The 17986-nt window shown below is 48.9% G+C and overlaps 1 protein-coding gene and 1 long non-coding RNA gene across 3 annotated transcripts; both read right to left on the bottom strand.

The window, feature by feature from the left end:
- Window positions 1–3752: 3752 nt before the first annotated feature.
- Window positions 3753–9395, bottom strand: LOC107000350 (uncharacterized). The gene is made up of 3 exons (XR_001447424.3): window positions 9202–9395; window positions 6547–6712; window positions 3753–3878 (listed from the first exon to the last, which is right to left on the bottom strand). It is a non-coding gene; the product is annotated as an uncharacterized LOC107000350 (long non-coding RNA).
- A 1675-nt stretch (window positions 9396–11070) lies between these two features.
- Window positions 11071–16862, bottom strand: PCK1 (phosphoenolpyruvate carboxykinase 1). 2 transcript variants are annotated; one of them, XM_001086710.5, is made up of 10 exons: window positions 16623–16862; window positions 16191–16454; window positions 15572–15753; window positions 14925–15128; window positions 14607–14794; window positions 13773–13935; window positions 13109–13333; window positions 12889–13020; window positions 12366–12461; window positions 11071–12159 (listed from the first exon to the last, which is right to left on the bottom strand). In XM_001086710.5, exons 2-10 carry the CDS (start codon window positions 16412–16414, stop codon window positions 11705–11707), a joined length of 1869 nt encoding a protein of 622 aa, XP_001086710.3. In that variant the 5' UTR covers window positions 16415–16454; window positions 16623–16862; the 3' UTR covers window positions 11071–11704. The 2 variants fall into 2 exon arrangements, with proteins under 2 accessions (XP_001086710.3, XP_015004211.2); XM_015148725.3 differs by lacking the exon at window positions 15572–15753 and having other exon boundaries at window positions 16623–16860.
- Between the last annotated feature and the right edge of the window lie 1124 nt (window positions 16863–17986).

Raw genomic sequence — 17986 nt, 5'->3', positions numbered from 1 at the left:
AGCTGTGTATGTGGGGAGAGTGGGTAGATGGATGAACAGGTGAACAGATAGATGGATGAGTGGATAAACAAATACATGGGTGGATGGCTGACTTGGTGGGTGGATAGATGATGGGTAGACGGATGTTCAGAAGGACAGTTAGATGAATGAACATATAGAGAGATAGATGAATAGACAGATGGATTGCTGGATGGCTGGGACCACAAACTAAATGCTAAATTGCCTCCTTCCCGAAGGTGGCAGAAAACGATTGCTGAAGCTCTCTCCTGATACCACATACATTAACCTGGCCACAGGGGGCCAGAACACTGTAGCCTTCCCGATCTGCTCATTAACTGACTCATGGAGCTTTCACCTATTCGAAACCAACAGGGTAGCAGCATGACATTTCAGATTTGCTTTCTGTGGCCTTTCACTGAGCACGGCTCACAGCTGTTTTCTGCTCTGCCTTCTCCTCCAAAGGTGCCTTCAAGGGCCCCACATGCAGTAATGGATGTAGCTTCCCCAGAGCTAAGAGGATTGTGTGCCCTAAAAAGTTGGGGGCTCCTTCTCTCCGGCTACGTTGCCACATTCTCTCTGCAGCGGTGCCACCAATTACCTTAATTACCTTTCAGTTAGGGGCTTAATTTACAACATGGTGGCAAGGAAATATTGGAGAGAGAGTTTCCTTGGCAACCCAAGTTTTTAAACATAAGATTCTCCATGTTTTAAAAGCCACTTCTCATCTAATTTCCTCCCTGAAAATTAGCTTGGAACTTTTCAAATACTGGAAATTTTAGCCTAACAGCAGGGCAGCACTTACATCTGAAACTATCAAAGACCTCAATTTCTCCCCTGCCAGAGGCGAGACCCTGGGAAGGTGTTTGGTTGCCTCTGCCCCTTTGTTCTGAAACGGCCATTAAGAAATGACCATGGGGAAACTTTTTCTGAGCTCCAAACCATCAGTCAAACTCTTGACAACAGCCTGTTTTCTAGACTTGTGCTGTTCAAGTTCCTTGTTGGCTGGAGTTTTAGCCATGAGCAATCGATTGATGGCAGACTGCAGAACAGCCAGAGGGTTGGGGCCTGTACTCCACAGTGTCTCTGGCCCCAATATCCCCAAGTTGAGAAGAACAACACTGATCACCACCCCCGTGCAGAGGGTATAGAATACCAGAGGAGGTTTTGGACAAGGCCACTCTCCCTGGGAGCTCGCTCGTCATCAACAAGCTTCTCTACCTCCCTGTCTAATAAAATCAACCTTTGCTCAGTTACATGGCCTGGTTTTTCATAATCTGCCCTAGCATGGGAGGGGGCTACACTACCTTTCTTCTGTTCCCACTCCCACACCTTTTAATCTGACCAAACCACTCATCCATCCCTTCAACCTCCAGCCGTCTACACAGCATCTGCCTTTCTACTCACCCTTTGTTCATTCTCCAACCACTCTACCTCCATCCACCCAATCCTCACTCAGATCCCATAATCCCCTGGAATGCCTACACTTTTCCAGTTATATCTTGACTTTCCAAATATGATGTTATTTTATGATTGTACTCAAACACTGCTTCCTCTGAGGAGCTTTCCCTGATGCTCTTTTCCTTCCTCTGAAACTTTGAAACAACCTGTCTATACCTCTCAGGGCACCCAGCTGGTCTGCTATGTCCAGGTGCAGTTTTTTGTATCCTGAAGGCATGTGGAAAAGCCAGGCAGGGCTAATTCGAACTCTGGCTCTCACAGATGGGGAGCTATGTGTCCTTAGTGATAAGATGAAAGGACGGATTGAGGATGGATGCAGGGTTGCTGATTGATGAACTGAATGGAGATCAGAAGAGTGACTTATTGGAGGTTGATGGACCATTAGATGGATGTACAGATGGAGACAAGCATCCAGAGGCATAGATAGTTGGCGAATATGAGAAAGAATAATTACATGGAAGAATAAAGGGTTGTAACAACGAATAGAAGGATGGATGAATGAATGGATGGATAAATGGATGGAAGGAAGGAAGGAAGGATGGATGGATGGATGGATGGATAGATAGATGGACAGATGGATGGATGGACAGTAGATGGATGGATGGATGGATGGATAGATGAATAAAAGGATCAATGGACAAAAGTATGGATGGGTGGATGGATGGATGACTCAAACGAACAGAAGGATGGATGGATGGGTGAATGGGTGGATGGATGGATGGATGGATGGATAGACAAATGGATGAATGGATGGATGGATGGATGGATGGATGGATGGATGGATGGATGGATGGATGGATGAATCAATGGATAGGATGATGGATGGATGGATTGATGGACAGAAGTATTGATGGATGGAAGGAAGGAAGGAAGGAAGGAAGGAAGGAAGGAAGGAAGGAAGGAAGGAAGGGAAGAAGGAAGGCAGGCAGGCAGGCAGGCAGAATGCAAATGCACCTTCCCTCACTGCCCAAGCAGAATTCCAAAATGTGAGGGGATGGAACAGGAGACTGACCATCAGGCAATTCTGAATGGGGCAGAATAGTAACGTAGATTCTCCTTAGACAAAATATTACTCCTTATACCTTGAGGCTTGAAGTTTTTCAGTGACCCTGGGAAAAGGACAGGGCCCCCTGTGGGGCCAATTCATTATGAAAGACAGTCCTGATCAGCTCATCTAAGCACTTGGACTGACTCTAAGTGCCAGGCAGTCAGAGGCTGTTCGATAACTATTCATTGGAAAGTGACAGATTGATCTTGGAGAATTGCCATTCTAGGGAAGCATCCGCCAGCTGGGAACAGAACAAAAATGTCACTCCTCAGAGCACATTCTCTCATGCTCAGCAACATGAAAAGTTGACCCTGCTGTTACCAGCACAGCCTTGAATCAGTAGTTGTTCTCCACACTTATGCAGTGACTGTAACCCCCATGTTAGAGGGGCCCCAGGGAACATCACTTCACGGATAGAACCAATACCCGCAGTACAAGGAGGTCTGACTACTTCTGACGCATCTCGGGGCAGGACATGAAGGGCATGAGGTTGCATCAAGTGAACCCACAGAAAGTTGAGTTACATGTAACCCAGTTCCTGGGAGTCAGTTTGTCCATGAGGCCAGGAAGACCCAGTAGAAAGAGAACCCCTGTTCCCACAGCCTGAGTTGTTGGGGAGTTGACAGCAGATCGAGGATGGATGCAGGGTTGCTGATTGATGGACTGAACACAGGAAGTCTGTTCTAAACCAAGTTAGAAGGGCATCTGGACTAAGTCCCTTTCCAGGAAGGAAACTGTCACTAGCAGCTGATCACAGACAAACTCCGAGGCCAAAGGAAGATGGAAACACCTTCACCTTTCCTCCTGAGTCCCCATCCCAGCCTGCAAGGCTGGACTCAGAACAGCAGTGTAGTCTCTCATCTGGGCTCCGAAAGGAGAGGTACAATGCACACCTCCAGGGGTGCCGTCCACAGGGCCCCTGGGACAGAGCAGCAGGTTTCATTGTGCATTGTGGTCACAGGAGGCTTTAGGGACTCAGATTCCCAAATGTTGCCTCTAAAAGACCCAGCAGACTCTTCCTAACATAACTCAGCACTTTGTGTTCATAAAACTCGTTCTCTCTACTTCTCTCATCAGACCCCTCAGGAATGCTGGTTGGGGAAACAAAGAAGGGGAAAGACAAATTCACTTCTGCCTTATCTATAAAGTGTTTAGTTAAGTGCTGGGCACATAATAAGCGTTCAATAAATAACCATTATTAGGAGAGGGTGAGATGGAGGAAATCGGACAGATCTGAATTTAATTCTGCCATGCTGATTTATTGTGCTTCTGCCCAAGGAAAACAGAGAAAAAGAGTAACTCCACTTTCTCTCTCCCTCTCTCTTTAAGACTGACTTCACAGCAGCGTCCTCCTGTCCCCTTTGCCTGCAGCCTGTTGAAAAAATGAAAAGAAAAAGTCAATCCGGCATGCTTGGCTGAGCCCCCACCCCTCCTGCCCACAGTTCCCTCCAACTTGATGTTTAATTTCCCTAGGTCGAGATGAAGCATTCTGATGATCCGAGTTAATTCAAAATGTAAATTTCATCTCCTATCGGCTAATGGCTCTGAGCTCCACTTTACATAACAGGGGAGCAGCTGCTGAGTGAGTCACCGGCCCCCCGGCTCCCTGGTCTCCGTCCTTAATGGTGATGAACCCTTGTTGAGGCTTCAAACAGACAGCCATAGCCTCCGCACCCATAGAGGCCAGACCTGAGTTCACCTCTGTGGGCAGAGTATTCTATTAACCAGGGAGACTATGGGGCAGGGGGCTAATGCCAACTCCAGGGGCTGGGCTCAGCCCAGGAGGCTCCAACTGAGCTAGACTTGTCTCCCAGGGCCAGTCTTGGGCAGCCCAGGCTCATGTGTCCGCTCACCTAGATTTGGGAGCCTTGGCCTTGGCAGAGAATTTCACAAACTCTTCCAGCTTCCACTGGGTGCAAGGAGCTATCTTCACCTATCCTTGAAAAATAACCTTGAACCCTCCAGAGGTTGGCAGCTGGCATGGCAGACAAGGTCTTCCAGATGCTGGCTTTACTGGGATGAGGGTCCTCATGCTGCCCTCTGGGCCATAGAACAGGTCCAATTTCATCTCCCTGGGAGAAGCCAGGGGCTTCTCTTAAAGAGAGATCAATTGTCTTGAGGTCTGAGCTAAACAGCTCACACATGCCCCTGCAGACAACCAACCAGCAGCAGGCTGGGGATTTCTAGCTGACCTCTGTGGCCTGTGGATGAACCAGGCTTTGGGCCAGAACGGAGGGGATATGGGGTTATGCCTATGAGTCTAAACCTCGTGCTCCCCACTGTCCTTTCCCAGGTCTTGGGACTGGAAAAACTCAGGAGCAGGTGGGGATAGACGGTGTCATCAAGTGGGGCAAACAGGGGAGTGGGAGGCGTCCCCAGTGGTGGGATTTCAGACACGCTGCTAAGCTGCAATGAACTACTTGGGGTGGAATTGTTCCCATCATGTCTTCGTGAAGTCAGCCACACTCTCTGCCTTGTCACTCTCCCCACGCCTAGACCTGGACTCACCAAATCCTAATTCTAAGAGTCCCACCAAAGAACCATGTGACTCCAACCTCATGGCAGGGAAGACTTTCAGGGACCAAGGCAGAGTGCTCATTGTACAGCTGGGGAAATAGACTTGGAGAGGAAGGGACTGTCTTCAGGCCACCCCAGGAGCTTAGTGGCTAGACTGAATACTTCCATTCCAGAGATTTCTGCTGCTAGGGAGAGGGGAGAAGGAAATAGGACCCTCCTGCCATATTGGAGCCTCTGGGTCCAGGGCCCCTGCCCTGTGTCTAGACCCTCCCCTATGCAGTGACACGAGCCAAACCCTCCCTGCAGCTGCCTAAGCAGTTTGTGTGGGTTTCCTGATGGGCCGAGAGGCTAGGGTGGGGTTCTTGGTCTCCTGACTCAATGCCAGTGGGGTCAGCCTAGAAGCTGAGGCTCCTGGTGACTCCTACTCTCCCACCTGCTAGCCAAGTAACTTTTGCAGGTCTTTGCTCTCTGTGGCCTCAGTTTCTCATCCAGTTGCAGGTGACATGACATAATTTTATGGTATTCGTGGTAGTTTTAGGAGGATCATTGGCCTGGCATTAAATGACATTGAATCTATAAGGAGAAAGTCCATCCTTTTTCCATTTTTTTTTACTCCTCCAGATTCAAAGGAGAGGGTCTCAGTGGGGTGCATACACCTCTTCCTTCCTCAATTCTCCTTTCAACAAGGTGAATGCAGGCCTCTAACTCAAAGCCTTTGGTATATTTTATCTTAGTTATATTTATTCTTTTACTTACAACTTTATGGAGCTATAATTTACCTATCATAAAACCCACCCATTTCAGGCTGGGCACGGTGGCTCACGCCTATAATCCCAGCACTTTGGGAGGCCGACGCAGGCAGATCATGAGGTCAGGAGATCGAGACCATCCTGGCTAACATGGTGAAACCCCATCTCTACTAAAAATACAAAAAATTAGGCGGGCTTGGTGGCAGGCGCCTGTGGTCCCAGCTACTCGGGAGGCTGAGGCAGGACAATGGTGTGAACCCGGGAGGCGGAGCTTGCTGTGAGTTGAGATGGCGCCACTGCACTCCAGCCTGGGCGACAGAGCTAGACTCTGTCTCAAAACAAACAAACAAACAAACAACCTACCCATTTCAAATGCACAATTCAATGGTTTTTAATATATTCACAGGATTCTGGAAACTCTACTACAATCTAACTTTAGAATATTTTCATCACCCCCCACAAAACACCCTGCGGCTATCAGGGTCAGGGGTCAGCAGTCCCTTCCCATTGCTTCCTTCCCTGACCTCCGGCAACCCCTTAACTACTTACTGTCTCTACAGCCTTCCCTATTCCAGACACTTCATATCAATGGACTCATGCAATACAGGGGTCTTGTGTGGCCTGCTTCTTTCACTTCGCATTGTCTTTCTGTGGTTACCTTGGCAAGGAATGCTGGTTTTGAATCCAGTTGGGATCTAACGTCTTTTTAAGCAAATCTCTTTCAATCTACTAATATTTTTCCATTTGAGTGAATGAATCATTGGCTCAAGTTACCAGCTGTCCGTGGAATGTGGAACGTGTGTTGGACATTTGGAAGATAGCCCGAATCCTCAGGGAAGATCTGCGAGGCCCCACACTGGTGGTCCTCTGATTCTGGGACCTTTCCACACCCTCATCTCCCCCACAGACAACCTCTTTCCAGTTCCTTTCTTCGTTCTCCCTGTGAAGAGACGGGGGCCAGAGAAAATCTCTGCAAACAGTCAGTCCCTCTATTGAAAAAGCTCTGAAGGGCAGCTGCAGGCTGGGCCCTCCTCTGCAGTTACTCTGTCCGGAAGCAACATCAACAACGAGTTTAATTATGCAATTAGAGTCATTTTCCCAGGCTGAACAAATATTTACAGCATATTTTGCTGCAAATTGCCTCGCCTGGAGAGGAGTTTTGCCATTCAGACTGGTGAACACTCACACATTTACATATCCCATTACCAAGGGGCTCACAGACGAAACAGCTCTGGGGCAGCTCAGGCTGCGTAGGCCCAGCGCCCCCAGGAATAAGTGTCCAACGCAAAGACACAAGCAGGTGTCAACAAGGCAAATGTGTTCTTGGTCCCACTTCAGTGCTACTGTGGACCAAATGACGTCCGCTGCTCCTCTGCGGCATCCCTAAGTCCCGGCTCTGCGGCATCGGAGAAAACTCTGAGCTTAGTCCTGGAGCTAAGAGAGGGCCCAGAAGGTAGAGAGAACATAGTGCGTGGAAACAGTTCTACAACAATCAGCCCGGCATCGACCCGGTGCCGGCCACTCTTCCTGTAATCTGCCTGGGGGTCCTGGGAGCGGGGCCTTCACAAGTGCCTGTGTTTTGAACCCCTCTCAAGGGCCCTCGCTGTGCTGAGCTTCCTGTGTGAGGAGGAGCAGAAAAACTCCAGACAAAACTTTAGGAAAGCAGAAACAAGTTCATCTGCTGGATAACCCATCTGAAATTCATCTCTGTCTCAAGCCCCCATTTCATCCCGTGGAAGAAACTTTATCTTATATCATTGGGGTAAAGTCAGTTCCTTCAGGGTTTTCTCAATTTGGGGGCACCCCCTGCCTCTGCCAAGCTCCCTTTTTTGCAGCAAAGTTCTGGGGGTAGTTCGTGTAGCCTGAATGACATGGTGAAAATATGAATGACGCAGTGCACTTCCCCCAACCATCCAACCCAGGACCCAGCTGCTACTGTTACCATTGTATGGTATTTTTAAAGGTTTTTTTTTCTAAGCATAAATGTACAAATACTCGATACGCTTTCATTATCTACCTTGACAGGTGAAGCAGGTGGCAAATATTGCATGTCAATAACTTATCTTTTGCCGAGTCATTTTAAATGACTGCCTAGTTGTCTGTTCTCAAAAGAACTACAGTTTCTTTTAGGTAATCTCCTATTGTTGGTCATTTAGGTTGGTTCCTAAATTTGGCCTTGATAAACAACTCCATAATGAGCATCCTTGCAATGAAATCTATGCAGACTTTCATGATTTTTCTCTTAGGACACATTTCTTAAAGGTAGAATTCCTGGACCCAAACTCTGAGTCTTTTGCTAAAATGTTTGAGAAGGGTGAAGGTGGCTCCCTACAGGGATGGGTTCACTACACCAGGAGAAAAAATGCTTCCGATACTCCTGATTGACTTCGCTCTTCAGCTCCTTTTCCTGAAATGCACAGTGAAAGTAGGAGTTGTGGAGGCTGCACCGAGGACAGATTTCAACTCCAGAGCCACAGCCGGTCATCAGTGGGACAGCGGCTTGGTGGGGGAGCGAGCTTCCGAGCTCCCATAGCCTGGAGAAGTGGGGTAAAATAAAAACAAGAACAGCCGCCCCCACCAGGCCCAGCTGTGTGCCAAGTTCCTGGCTGGCATCATCTCATGCTTTTCAACAACCCCCTGGAGAAAGTAATCATCACGCCCATTTTACAGCTGAGGAAACTGAAGCTCAGTATTTCCTGCACTCACCTAAGGGCACACTCCCAGGGAGATGTAGGGCTGTGGCTCACACACAGACCCTCCTGACTACAGATTCGGCACTGCACTGGGCTAGTTTATTTCATCCTTATCGGACTCCACCAGAGATATTATGATCCCAGTGGCACAGAGGAGACAGAAGAAGACCCCACTGGCCAGCGGCAGAGCTGTGATATGTTCAAGGTTGCCAGTGTTTACTGCCCCCAGGGAAGGAAAAAGGGCAGGAGGGAGGAAGCAGGTGGCCAGCTCTTTCTTATAGATGAATTCACTGGGGCCATTGCTGCAATTGCTGACAGCGAGGACAAAGCAGAGGCTACTCCCCTGGCTTGGTGCCCTCTGGCAGGGTTGCAGGTCAAGGGAGCTTGGTAGGGCCCATGCCCTGCGGTCTTAAAGCCAGAACCGTGCACTCTGGAAGGTGCAGGCTGTTGGCACCCAGAAGGCTGAGTGAGCAGCCCAGGGGGCTCCAGGTTAGGGTGGGCCCCAGGGGAGAGAGAGAGAAGAGAGAGAGCCCTGTAATTCCTGGCTCCCAAGTGTGCCCGGCTCCACCTAGCCACCCCACCCCACCTGCCTACCTGCCAGTGCCCCCTAAATGACTCGACTGGGAATAAGGGCAGGTTTGTTGTCCTGGTTCAATATTTGTTGCGTAACTATTGTTTTCTGGTCTTTAACCCAGACTCCAGCACAGCTTCCTGGAGGTCAGGGGGCAGCTCTTACATTGGATTCCAGTAGAGGACGTCAGTTCCAGTGTTGGTTTTGGAGCCATGTGGTCCGGTGGTAGACCAGGAATCAGGAGACTCTGGGCTCTCCATCTCACTCCAACCGTATTTTCAAGTGATGAGCCAGTCGCCCTCTATGAGCTTCCTGCAAATGGGCTTAGCTTATATACTTTGAATCATCTGAAAGCATGACAAGAGGACATTGAAGAATGAGCTCATAGTATCCTGTTTATTGTAGACAGAGGTCCCCGCACAGAAACCAGGATTTGGAGACAGATGGAGCACTCAGGAGGCATGGCTTGGGGAAACTGAGTCAGGAGCCAATGGCATGTATTGAGTCCTTTTGGTCCCCTGAAAACTCTTATGCTGCGCATGTAAGTCACCACCTCTAGGCTGTCCCCCAGACCTGCAGGGCCTGCTGGCAAATGGTCCAACATGAGGCTGCTTGGCAGGTGGGTGACGCTGTGCAGGAGGGGAAGGAATTTGGGGATGGCCAGTGTCTTTGCCTGCTGGGGGAGTGAAGAGTACCAAAAGCCCATCATATGACAGTGGGGCACAAGGCATGCATTTTAACAAACTTTATCCTGGTGGCCCCTTTCAGGGGTTCAAGGAGCTGCCCAAAGGCCCCCAAGGGGTGGGGAAATGGAGGCCAGGTGGCCTGCACTCTGGACTCCCTCCCCAGCCTCAGGTGGGCTGCCTTGAGCTCTGTCTCCTTTAGTCGTGGGACTCTGAGTCAAGTACATGTCAAGAACGTGTTCTGCAGTGAAAAGGAGAAACAAGTTTGAATGCCACTGATTTAAACTAATACAGCAGATAGCATTGAATTCCACTAAGTGGTTTTTCCCATCAGTGGTTTTGATGTTAGAACAAGCCAATGAGTCTGGAGCTAGGACTCTCAGCTCCTTAATGGGGAAGGAAATCCTGGCAATTTCTCAGCCCCAATAGGCACTCCTGGCCTCAGTTTCCTCGCCTGTAAAATTGGGGTGATCTCGGCTTCACCTTCCATGTGAAGCCATCGTAAGGAGCAGAGGAAGTGAGGAAAAGAGGCAAGTTTTCCAGTTGAGGAGACTGGAGGGGTGGAGCGTGACATGAGAACAAGCCTGTCCGCTGGGGTGTGGTAGGGGTGAAGCCAATTTCACAGCCTGGACCCAAGAAAGAAACTACAACTTGAAGATAATAGTATTTACACAGAATGAACCTGTAATATAAGGTTTATGGTTTGTTTGTACCGTTCTGGAATATCCAATAAACACTGGGAGTAGAGGAGAGCAGGTGAGGTTCAAGGCAGAGCTGGGGTCCAAACCACCCACCTCTCTTCTCGGGCTGCCCATGGTGTTGGCATGATGTCCAGGACACAGAAGGCGCTCAATTAATGCTTGCTCAACCCAGATCCTGTCAGCTTTTCCTTCTCAAGAACACTTGTCTTCCCCACTCCCCCGCGGGGATGACAGTTGAGAAAACTGTTGCTTTGAAGAGTTAAAAGGCAAAAGCCTATGAAACTGTCCACAAAGTAATTTTTGTGGAAGCCTAAGCCCCCTCCAGACCCAAATTGTCAAAAAGCAGACATTAAACCTTCCCAGTCCAGCCACAGAAGCCTCACCATCTAAAGGTTTGTAGAATTGTTAAAGGGCGCCAACTAGTGGCTTCAACAAATTCAGAAAACCCCAACCACGGTTCCCGGCCTCATTCCTCCCCATCTGCTCCTTCCTTCTCCCTGGGACCAGACAACCCACCCGCTCTTCAAGTGTGATTCTGAACGTCCACACCTTCTTGGGGAGGGGGCAGGGATTTAAATCACAAGATGCTTAATCAGAGTTCACTCTGCTTGGTAGCTCAAATAAGAAAAACCGAGCAAAGCAAATCCATCTTTTCTATAAAACTTTATTTTGTAATTTTTTTCCAAGAAGTAGTAAGGGGGAAATATTGCAATTATATAAAGGTAAGGAACAATGGTGTATAAAAATAATTTAAGCACACTTATTAATAACAAAGCAACTTTTTTTCAAGGAAAACTAGTAGGTCATCTTGCCCAAGATTTTTCCAAAGGTATTAAATATATTTTCGATAACAGTACATACAAATACACATACACAAATATACCACACAGACACATGTGGACGTACATGCACACACATATACACACAGACATATATATACAGCTCAAGTATTTTTTGGTGTGCATTCTAGCTAATCCACATAGCTAAAGTGAAAAAACACTAAAAAGATCAAATGCCTGAGTAACCTTAAATTTGAACAAACTATGCATTGGGTGTGAATTTCTGGAGGCATGCCAAGATTTCCCTTCTCATTTTCATTAGCTACTAGCTGGTGTTCTGTGGTTCTTCCCCTTAAAAAAATCAAAGTGTGCCTTTCAGATCTGCGCACGGCGGTGATGATTATTATGGTGGCATCAATTTGGGAAAACTTGCCCTCTCTCGCTCCTATCGCACCTTATGGATGGGAAGGGGGATGATTTTAAAGGTAAAGCACTCAGGCTCTGATTACATCTGGCTTATTCTTTGCTTCAAGGCAAGGATCTGTCTCTCGATTTCACAGGGGAGGTCAGCATTGACCTGATCCTCCAGATACTTCTCAATGTCTTCCACCTCCTCCTCCCAGAATTCCTTGGAGATGCTGAAGAGCTCCATCACGTTGATGTGCCCCAGGCCTTTCAGGTTCAGGGCATCCTCCTTGGGGATGTAGCCTATGGGTGTGAGCTTGGCACCGGCTTTCCCATCGATCCGGTTGAACATCCACTCCAGCACCCTGGAGTTCTCTCCAAAGCCTGGCCAGAGGAATTTGCCTTCCTTGTCCTTCCGGAACCAGTTGACATGGAAGATCTTGGGCAACTTGGCTGCTGGGTGCTGGGCCATGCTAAGCCAGTGGGCCAGGTATTTGCCGAAGTTGTAGCCAAAGAAGGGCCGCATGGCAAAGGGGTCGTGCATGATGATTTTGCCTGTTAAACAGAGAGGGAGCTTCCATTGGTAAATGATGCTCTCCTAGGCAAAACTGGCCCCATTGATTGTTGACATCAGCATGCTTTGTTCTCCTCTCTCTCTCTCTTTCCCCACACACAGACACAGAGAAGGAGAGAGACATAAGAGTGAAGAAGAGCGCTCTAATCCCACTTCTCTGTGGTTTCAAATCAGGACTTTGACTTACCTTTATATTCTGCAGCTGCTGTGGCCTCTGATCTCATGGCCGCCCCCACAAAGACTCCATGTTGCCAGCTGAGAGCTTCATAGACTAGAGGGACACCTTTAGCAGGAAAAAAAAAAAAAAAAGAAACATTCATTAGAGGCTTTAAAATTCAGCCTCTACAACCAGTGGTGTTATTCACAACATGGAAAGTCATGGAAAGACAATAACTTTGTAATCGAGCTAGTTTTGCATTCACCAAGCTAAACTGCAGAAAACTGCTAAGTCAAGGTTACGTGACTGAGGCCACAAAGTAAAAAGTAAAATTTGATCAAGCTGTGATAGATTAAGGATTCAGAAAGGTTCCAGGTGACCAGAAGGGTTCTACATTTGAACTTGCCAATTATTCTGGCTCTTTGGAAAGGAAGCTCAAGAAAGGAAGCCCCTGGACACCCTCTGACAAGGTCATGGAAAAGCAGAGATTTCACAGATGCCCTTCGGTACCCAGCACACCCATGTTCCCAGCCTAAATGAACGAGAACCTCACCAGCAGGTCTACGGCCTCCAAAGATAATGCCTTCAATGGGAACGCCTTCCGGAGACTCCCAGGCAGCATCAATGATGGGGCACTGGCTGGCAGGGGTGCAGAACCTCGAGTTGGGGTGGGCACAAGGTTCCCCTATAAGATGGAGAAAGGCCCATGAGTGCCTGGCTCAAACAGGCAGTCCCTGCAGCCCAGCACACCGAGGCCTCTGGCGGGGACGCACCATCCTCTGGGCTCCATTCCTTATTCTTCCAGGAAGTGATGGTGACGCCTGAAGCTAGCGGCTCATCAATGCCTTCCCAGTAAACGCCCCCTTCGCTGGTCTCGGCCACGTTGGTAAAGATGGTGTTCTTCTGGATGGTCTTGATGGCATTGGGGTTGGTCTTCACAGAAGTCCCAGGAGCGACACCGAAAAAGCCATTTTCTGGATTGATAGCCCTTAAATTACCTGGAGATTTAAACCAGAGAAGTAGTAGTGGGTGCCAGGCAAAGCAGAACATACACTCTTATATCTTGCCGGACTAATTTCTATGCCAACTTCTCAAATCTTTTTTCCCTCCCTAGAATGTACATTTATCTCTTTTCATCCAAGCATCATATGCAACTTTGAGATGTTTACAATTCTTGCTTCCTCCACAATTTTCCACCAATACCATTTAAACAAATGTATGTATGTAAACAAACAGCAACATATGGCCCAGTTTCAATCCAGATTGAATATTAAATTGAAGAATTCTTACAGAATACGTATTTCTAAGGTTTGGCCAACTCTGGACTAACAGAATTTAAAAATCCAAACACTGGATCAAGGAGAACGTGGCATGTTTTGAAGGCCGATAATTCACTTGAGTCCAATCGTTACCAACAGTTGGGTCTAAAAGAGTCACCTTGTGCGTCAAACTTCATCCAGGCGATGTCATCCCCAACGCACTCCACCTTCCACCCGGGGAGGCTGGGGTTCATCATGGCCAGGTTGGTCTTCCCGCAGGCGCTGGGAAATGCAGCTGCCAGGTACTTCTTCTCACCCTCGGGGTTAGTTATACCCAGGATCTGTTGGGGACAAGGTTCATTTTTTTTTTTTTTTTTTTTGAGACAGAGTCTGGCTCTGTTGCCCAGGCTGGAGTGCAGTGGCCAGATCTCGGCTCACTGCAAGCTCCGCCTCCCAGGTTCACGCCATTCTCCTTCTTCAGCCTCCCGAGTAGCTGGGACTACAGGCGCCCGCCACCTCGCCCAGCTAGTTTTTTGTATTTTTTAGTAGAGACGGGGTTTCACCATGTTAGCCAGGATGGTCTCGATCTCCTGACCTCGTGATCCGCCCGTCTCGCCCTCCCAAAGTGCTGGGATTACAGGCGTGAGCCACCGCGCCCACCGGGGACAAGATTCTTTATTGTGATCTTTGTTCCCTTCTCCCCGAGGTTGGTACTTCAGCCCAGAGGTTGGAATGTAGGCCCTCAAGATCTATTTCTTCAGGTATCAGTGCAAACAAACATTCCCAGAATCATGAAGTCCAAAGGATCTCGATGGTCCCCTGGTGTTTGGGGCCCTTCAAAAGTGACGTATACGTGTGCACTAATCATTACTGGTGGGGTTTCCCAATCTGTCTGGGAACCTGCATGCTCGGAAAGGTGTACTGGGTCTTGCTGGATGGGAACTGTAATGCTGTTTGTTTCTGCCACCCCCCGGGCCTCTCATCTGCACGTCAGGGCTTCCTGCAGACTCACCAGCATGTGCTCTGCCAGCCACCCTTCCTCCTTGGCCAGCCGACTGGCTATCCTGAGAGCAAAGCACTTCTTCCCCAGCAGCGAGTTCCCGCCGTACCCACTGCCAAAGGAGATGATCTCTCTGCGGTCAGGCAGGTGGGCGATGAGCGTCAGCTCCGGGTTGCAGGGCCAGTTGTTGACCAAAGGCTCTGTGAACAAGGACCCCTCCCACGTCAGTGCGCCAGGGCTCTGTTTGGGGGTCCCCGAGGCACCCGCTGGGGTTTGTTGTTCAGCTTTCTTTTTTTATTTTGACTTTTGATTGTGAAATAATACACTTACTTTGTAAAGGCAGAGGGCATCCCACAGAATGGAGGCATTTGACAAACTCCCCATCTCCCAGTGCTTCCAGGACGGGCGTGCCCATCCGCGTCATGATCCGCATGCTGGCCACCACGTAGGGCGAATCCGTCAGCTCGATGCCGATCTTCGACAGAGGCGAGCCCAGCGGCCCCATGCTGAATGGGATGACGTACATGGTGCGACCTACAGGGTGCGATGGGTAGGCACTGGTGAGAAATGACCTTGGATTTTGAACACAACCAGCATTGTTTTCCCAGGTAGACCCATTTTCACAGTCTTCCACTAACACCACCACACCCTGCTGGCCACCAGCCCCCCTAGGTTAGGGGAGGCCACTGGAGAGTGAAGAGCCTGCTGAAATTAAAGAGTTTTCATAAATGTGCAACCAGGTCCCACCAACCTATTTAAAACCCACATGCATGGAAATAGTTTCCACGTTTGTATAAGACAGTCTGTAAAAGCAGAAGAGGGATGTGCATTTTCGATACATTGCCAACTTCATGTATGGAACTGAAAGATGTCTGAGGTGGTGGGAGCTTCCATTACACTTTGAATTACCATTAGGATAGATGTAATAAGAAAAGGTTCTCTGCTATTTTTCCCAATCAAATCAATATTCCGCTCACCTTTCATGCACCCTGGGAACCTGGCATTGAACGCTTTCTCAAAATCCTCCTCTGACATCCAGCGACCGAGCTGGCTGAGGCCTGTTTTGGGGATGGGCACTGTGTCTCTTTGCTCTTGGGTGATGATAACTGTCTTGCTTTCAATCCTGGCCACATCCCTGGGGTCAGTGAGAGCCAACCAGCTGTAAAAATCACAGGCTTCCTTTCAGCCAAGCACCATGGGCAGCGAACCATCTCCTTCAATACCGTGGCTTTCCATGCCTAGCAGAGCACTGAGCATGCTAACAACAGTCCATCCGTGTGAACACACAGACCATCTAAGACATGGCCAGGTGGGCGTTTACTCAACTAGGAGCTAGTCTGTAGGAGAGGGGCTGTCTTTCGTTTTTATCAAGAATCTAGTTGGCAGAGCTTTTGTGCACACCACCTCATTTAAAGCTTGGGCTAGCCCACTAATGTCACAAAACTCAAATCTGTATTGTTCTGACCATTGCATTCAACTTCTCAAGAGTCTGAAACTCCCGAGAGGCCTTCATTCACCTTTCTCCACCAACTTCCAGGAGACGCAGGGGAGCCCTGCCTGCAGGGGCCTGGGGCAGGCAGTGGGGGCCGAGCTTACCAGTTGTCATACTTCTTCAGCCGCCTGAGGATGCCCTCCTCTTCCATCTGGCCCAGAAGCCGCGTGTTCTCCTCCTCGGAGCCGTCGCAGATGTGGATGTGATCAGGCTGACACAGCTCAGCACTGTTTTCAAGAAACTCCCTCACTGCCTTGGGCAGGCTGTCCAGGGTTCCCTGGACGACTTTGGCCGAGAGGTTCAGGCCGTTTTGCAGTCGAGGAGGCATTTCTGCAGAGTGCTGCTAAGGGGCACGAATGTGAGGTCACCTGAAATAGAAAACGCAAGCGTCCTGAACAAAAACAATAACAGACATCTTCAAACACATTCGACGGCCTTTAGCTGGGACCGTGCATTGCCAAATAGTTATTACTCTCAGGAAAAAAGTGAGTTCATCTTTGTAATTTTTCGAAATGTAAATGCAAAGCTCTACTTACCTTTCTTCTCTTTGGACGATCTCGAAGGGAGATCCAAGGTTTCTTTCCGGGTTCTTCCTGCTGGCGAGTTTGTGTTCCCAGTGGGAAGGCCGTGCTCCGTGGCAGAACCTCTCAGCTTTAAATACCGTGGAAAAGAATAGTCCTGCCCCTTGGCTGCACCCAGGGAGGCTCGCCACTGACATCAGGGGGCAGGTCTCTGGATCATGGCCAGGGTCAGTTATGCTTTGAGCCAACTCACTGCAACACGCCCCAGGGAGATAATCATTGAACAATAGTTGTTAATGAATGCTGGGAGACTTCGGGCCCTCAACCAACCGTAGTGAGTTTTGACACAACTTCCAATTGACTAAACCTTGACCCATTTTACTGCTGATGCAAAACACAACACTCTTTTCTTAACAGGCAGGTGGGGTCGGGGACAAGGCTGCCCAGGTCACCTACCGGACTTCAAGGGCTGCTGGCAGCACATTTTGTGTGCCAAGAGCTGCTGGTTGGCAAAACACCACAGCTATAAGATGTCATCCCACAGTCAAAGTTCACAGTCAAAGTGCATGGGAAGAATGCAACCTAACTTGGGCAAATATGTGGCTTATAGGCAAAGATTGGAAATACCTAACCTAACTGGGGGCTAATCACTCTATTGATTGTCTGCTGTGTGCCCCCAACCGCCCCAGATGTAAACTCCATGAGGGCAGGGATTTCTCCCTATTTTGTTCATTTTTCTATCTATAGTGCTTGGCATAGAGTAGGCACAGAATGCACACATACTGAGCACTGTTCTAAGAGCTTGGCATTATTACTACCCTCTGAGGTGGAGACTATGAACAACCCATATACAGATAGGGAAACTGAGGCAGAGACTGTGTAGCTACTACCAGCTGGCTGGTGGGTGGCAGAGTGAGTATCTGAACACGAGGAAGTTGGGGCCTGGAGCACCATGTCCCTCCCTGTGAGGTACCATCAACTTTCCAGAACCTTCCCTGTGTCCTCCAGGGAGTTCTGGGCTGAGGGCAGTTACTCCTGCAGTCCACTAGACACTGTTCACTTCCCTGGCAAGTCTTAGAGTTTAGGGAGTGGAGGCGGCACGGCAGTTTTGCTAGATTATATGCTTAAGCAATGAAACCTTTATAACAGTTTTAAAGAATTTGCTTTGCAAGCCATCAGACTTTCAGTCCAATTTAATGAACTATGGAAGCTGCTTGCTGGAGTTTGGAGAACACGGGGTGAAACGTCAAAAGAGCAGGGCTAGGCCTCAACTCCCCACAGCCAGCCCACACTTCCGTGGAGCCTCTCTGCCTAAGATGAGGTCAGGTGGGGACTTGGCCCATCTTCCCACTGGGATGTGGGATGATCCCGGAGATAAC

The sequence above is a fragment of the Macaca mulatta genome, chromosome 10 (assembly GCF_049350105.2).
Source record: "Macaca mulatta isolate MMU2019108-1 chromosome 10, T2T-MMU8v2.0, whole genome shotgun sequence".
NCBI lineage: Eukaryota > Metazoa > Chordata > Mammalia > Primates > Cercopithecidae > Macaca > Macaca mulatta.
The sequence above is the reverse complement of the archived record's forward strand: the minus strand, read 5'-3'. Positions and strand labels throughout refer to the sequence as shown.

Excerpts from the sequence above, each read along its gene's own strand:
- PCK1 (XM_001086710.5), bottom strand. The coding sequence starts at position 16,414 with ATGCCTCCTCGACTGCAAAACGGCCTGAACCTCTCGGCCAAAGTCGTC. Across the intron at positions 15,754-16,190 it reads CTGAAGAAGTATGACAACTG|CTGGTTGGCTCTCACTGACC; the intron begins GTAAGCTCGGCC and ends TGATTTTTACAG. Across the intron at positions 12,160-12,365 it reads AGCAGCTGCAGAATATAAAG|GCAAAATCATCATGCACGAC; the intron begins GTAAGTCAAAGT and ends TCTGTTTAACAG.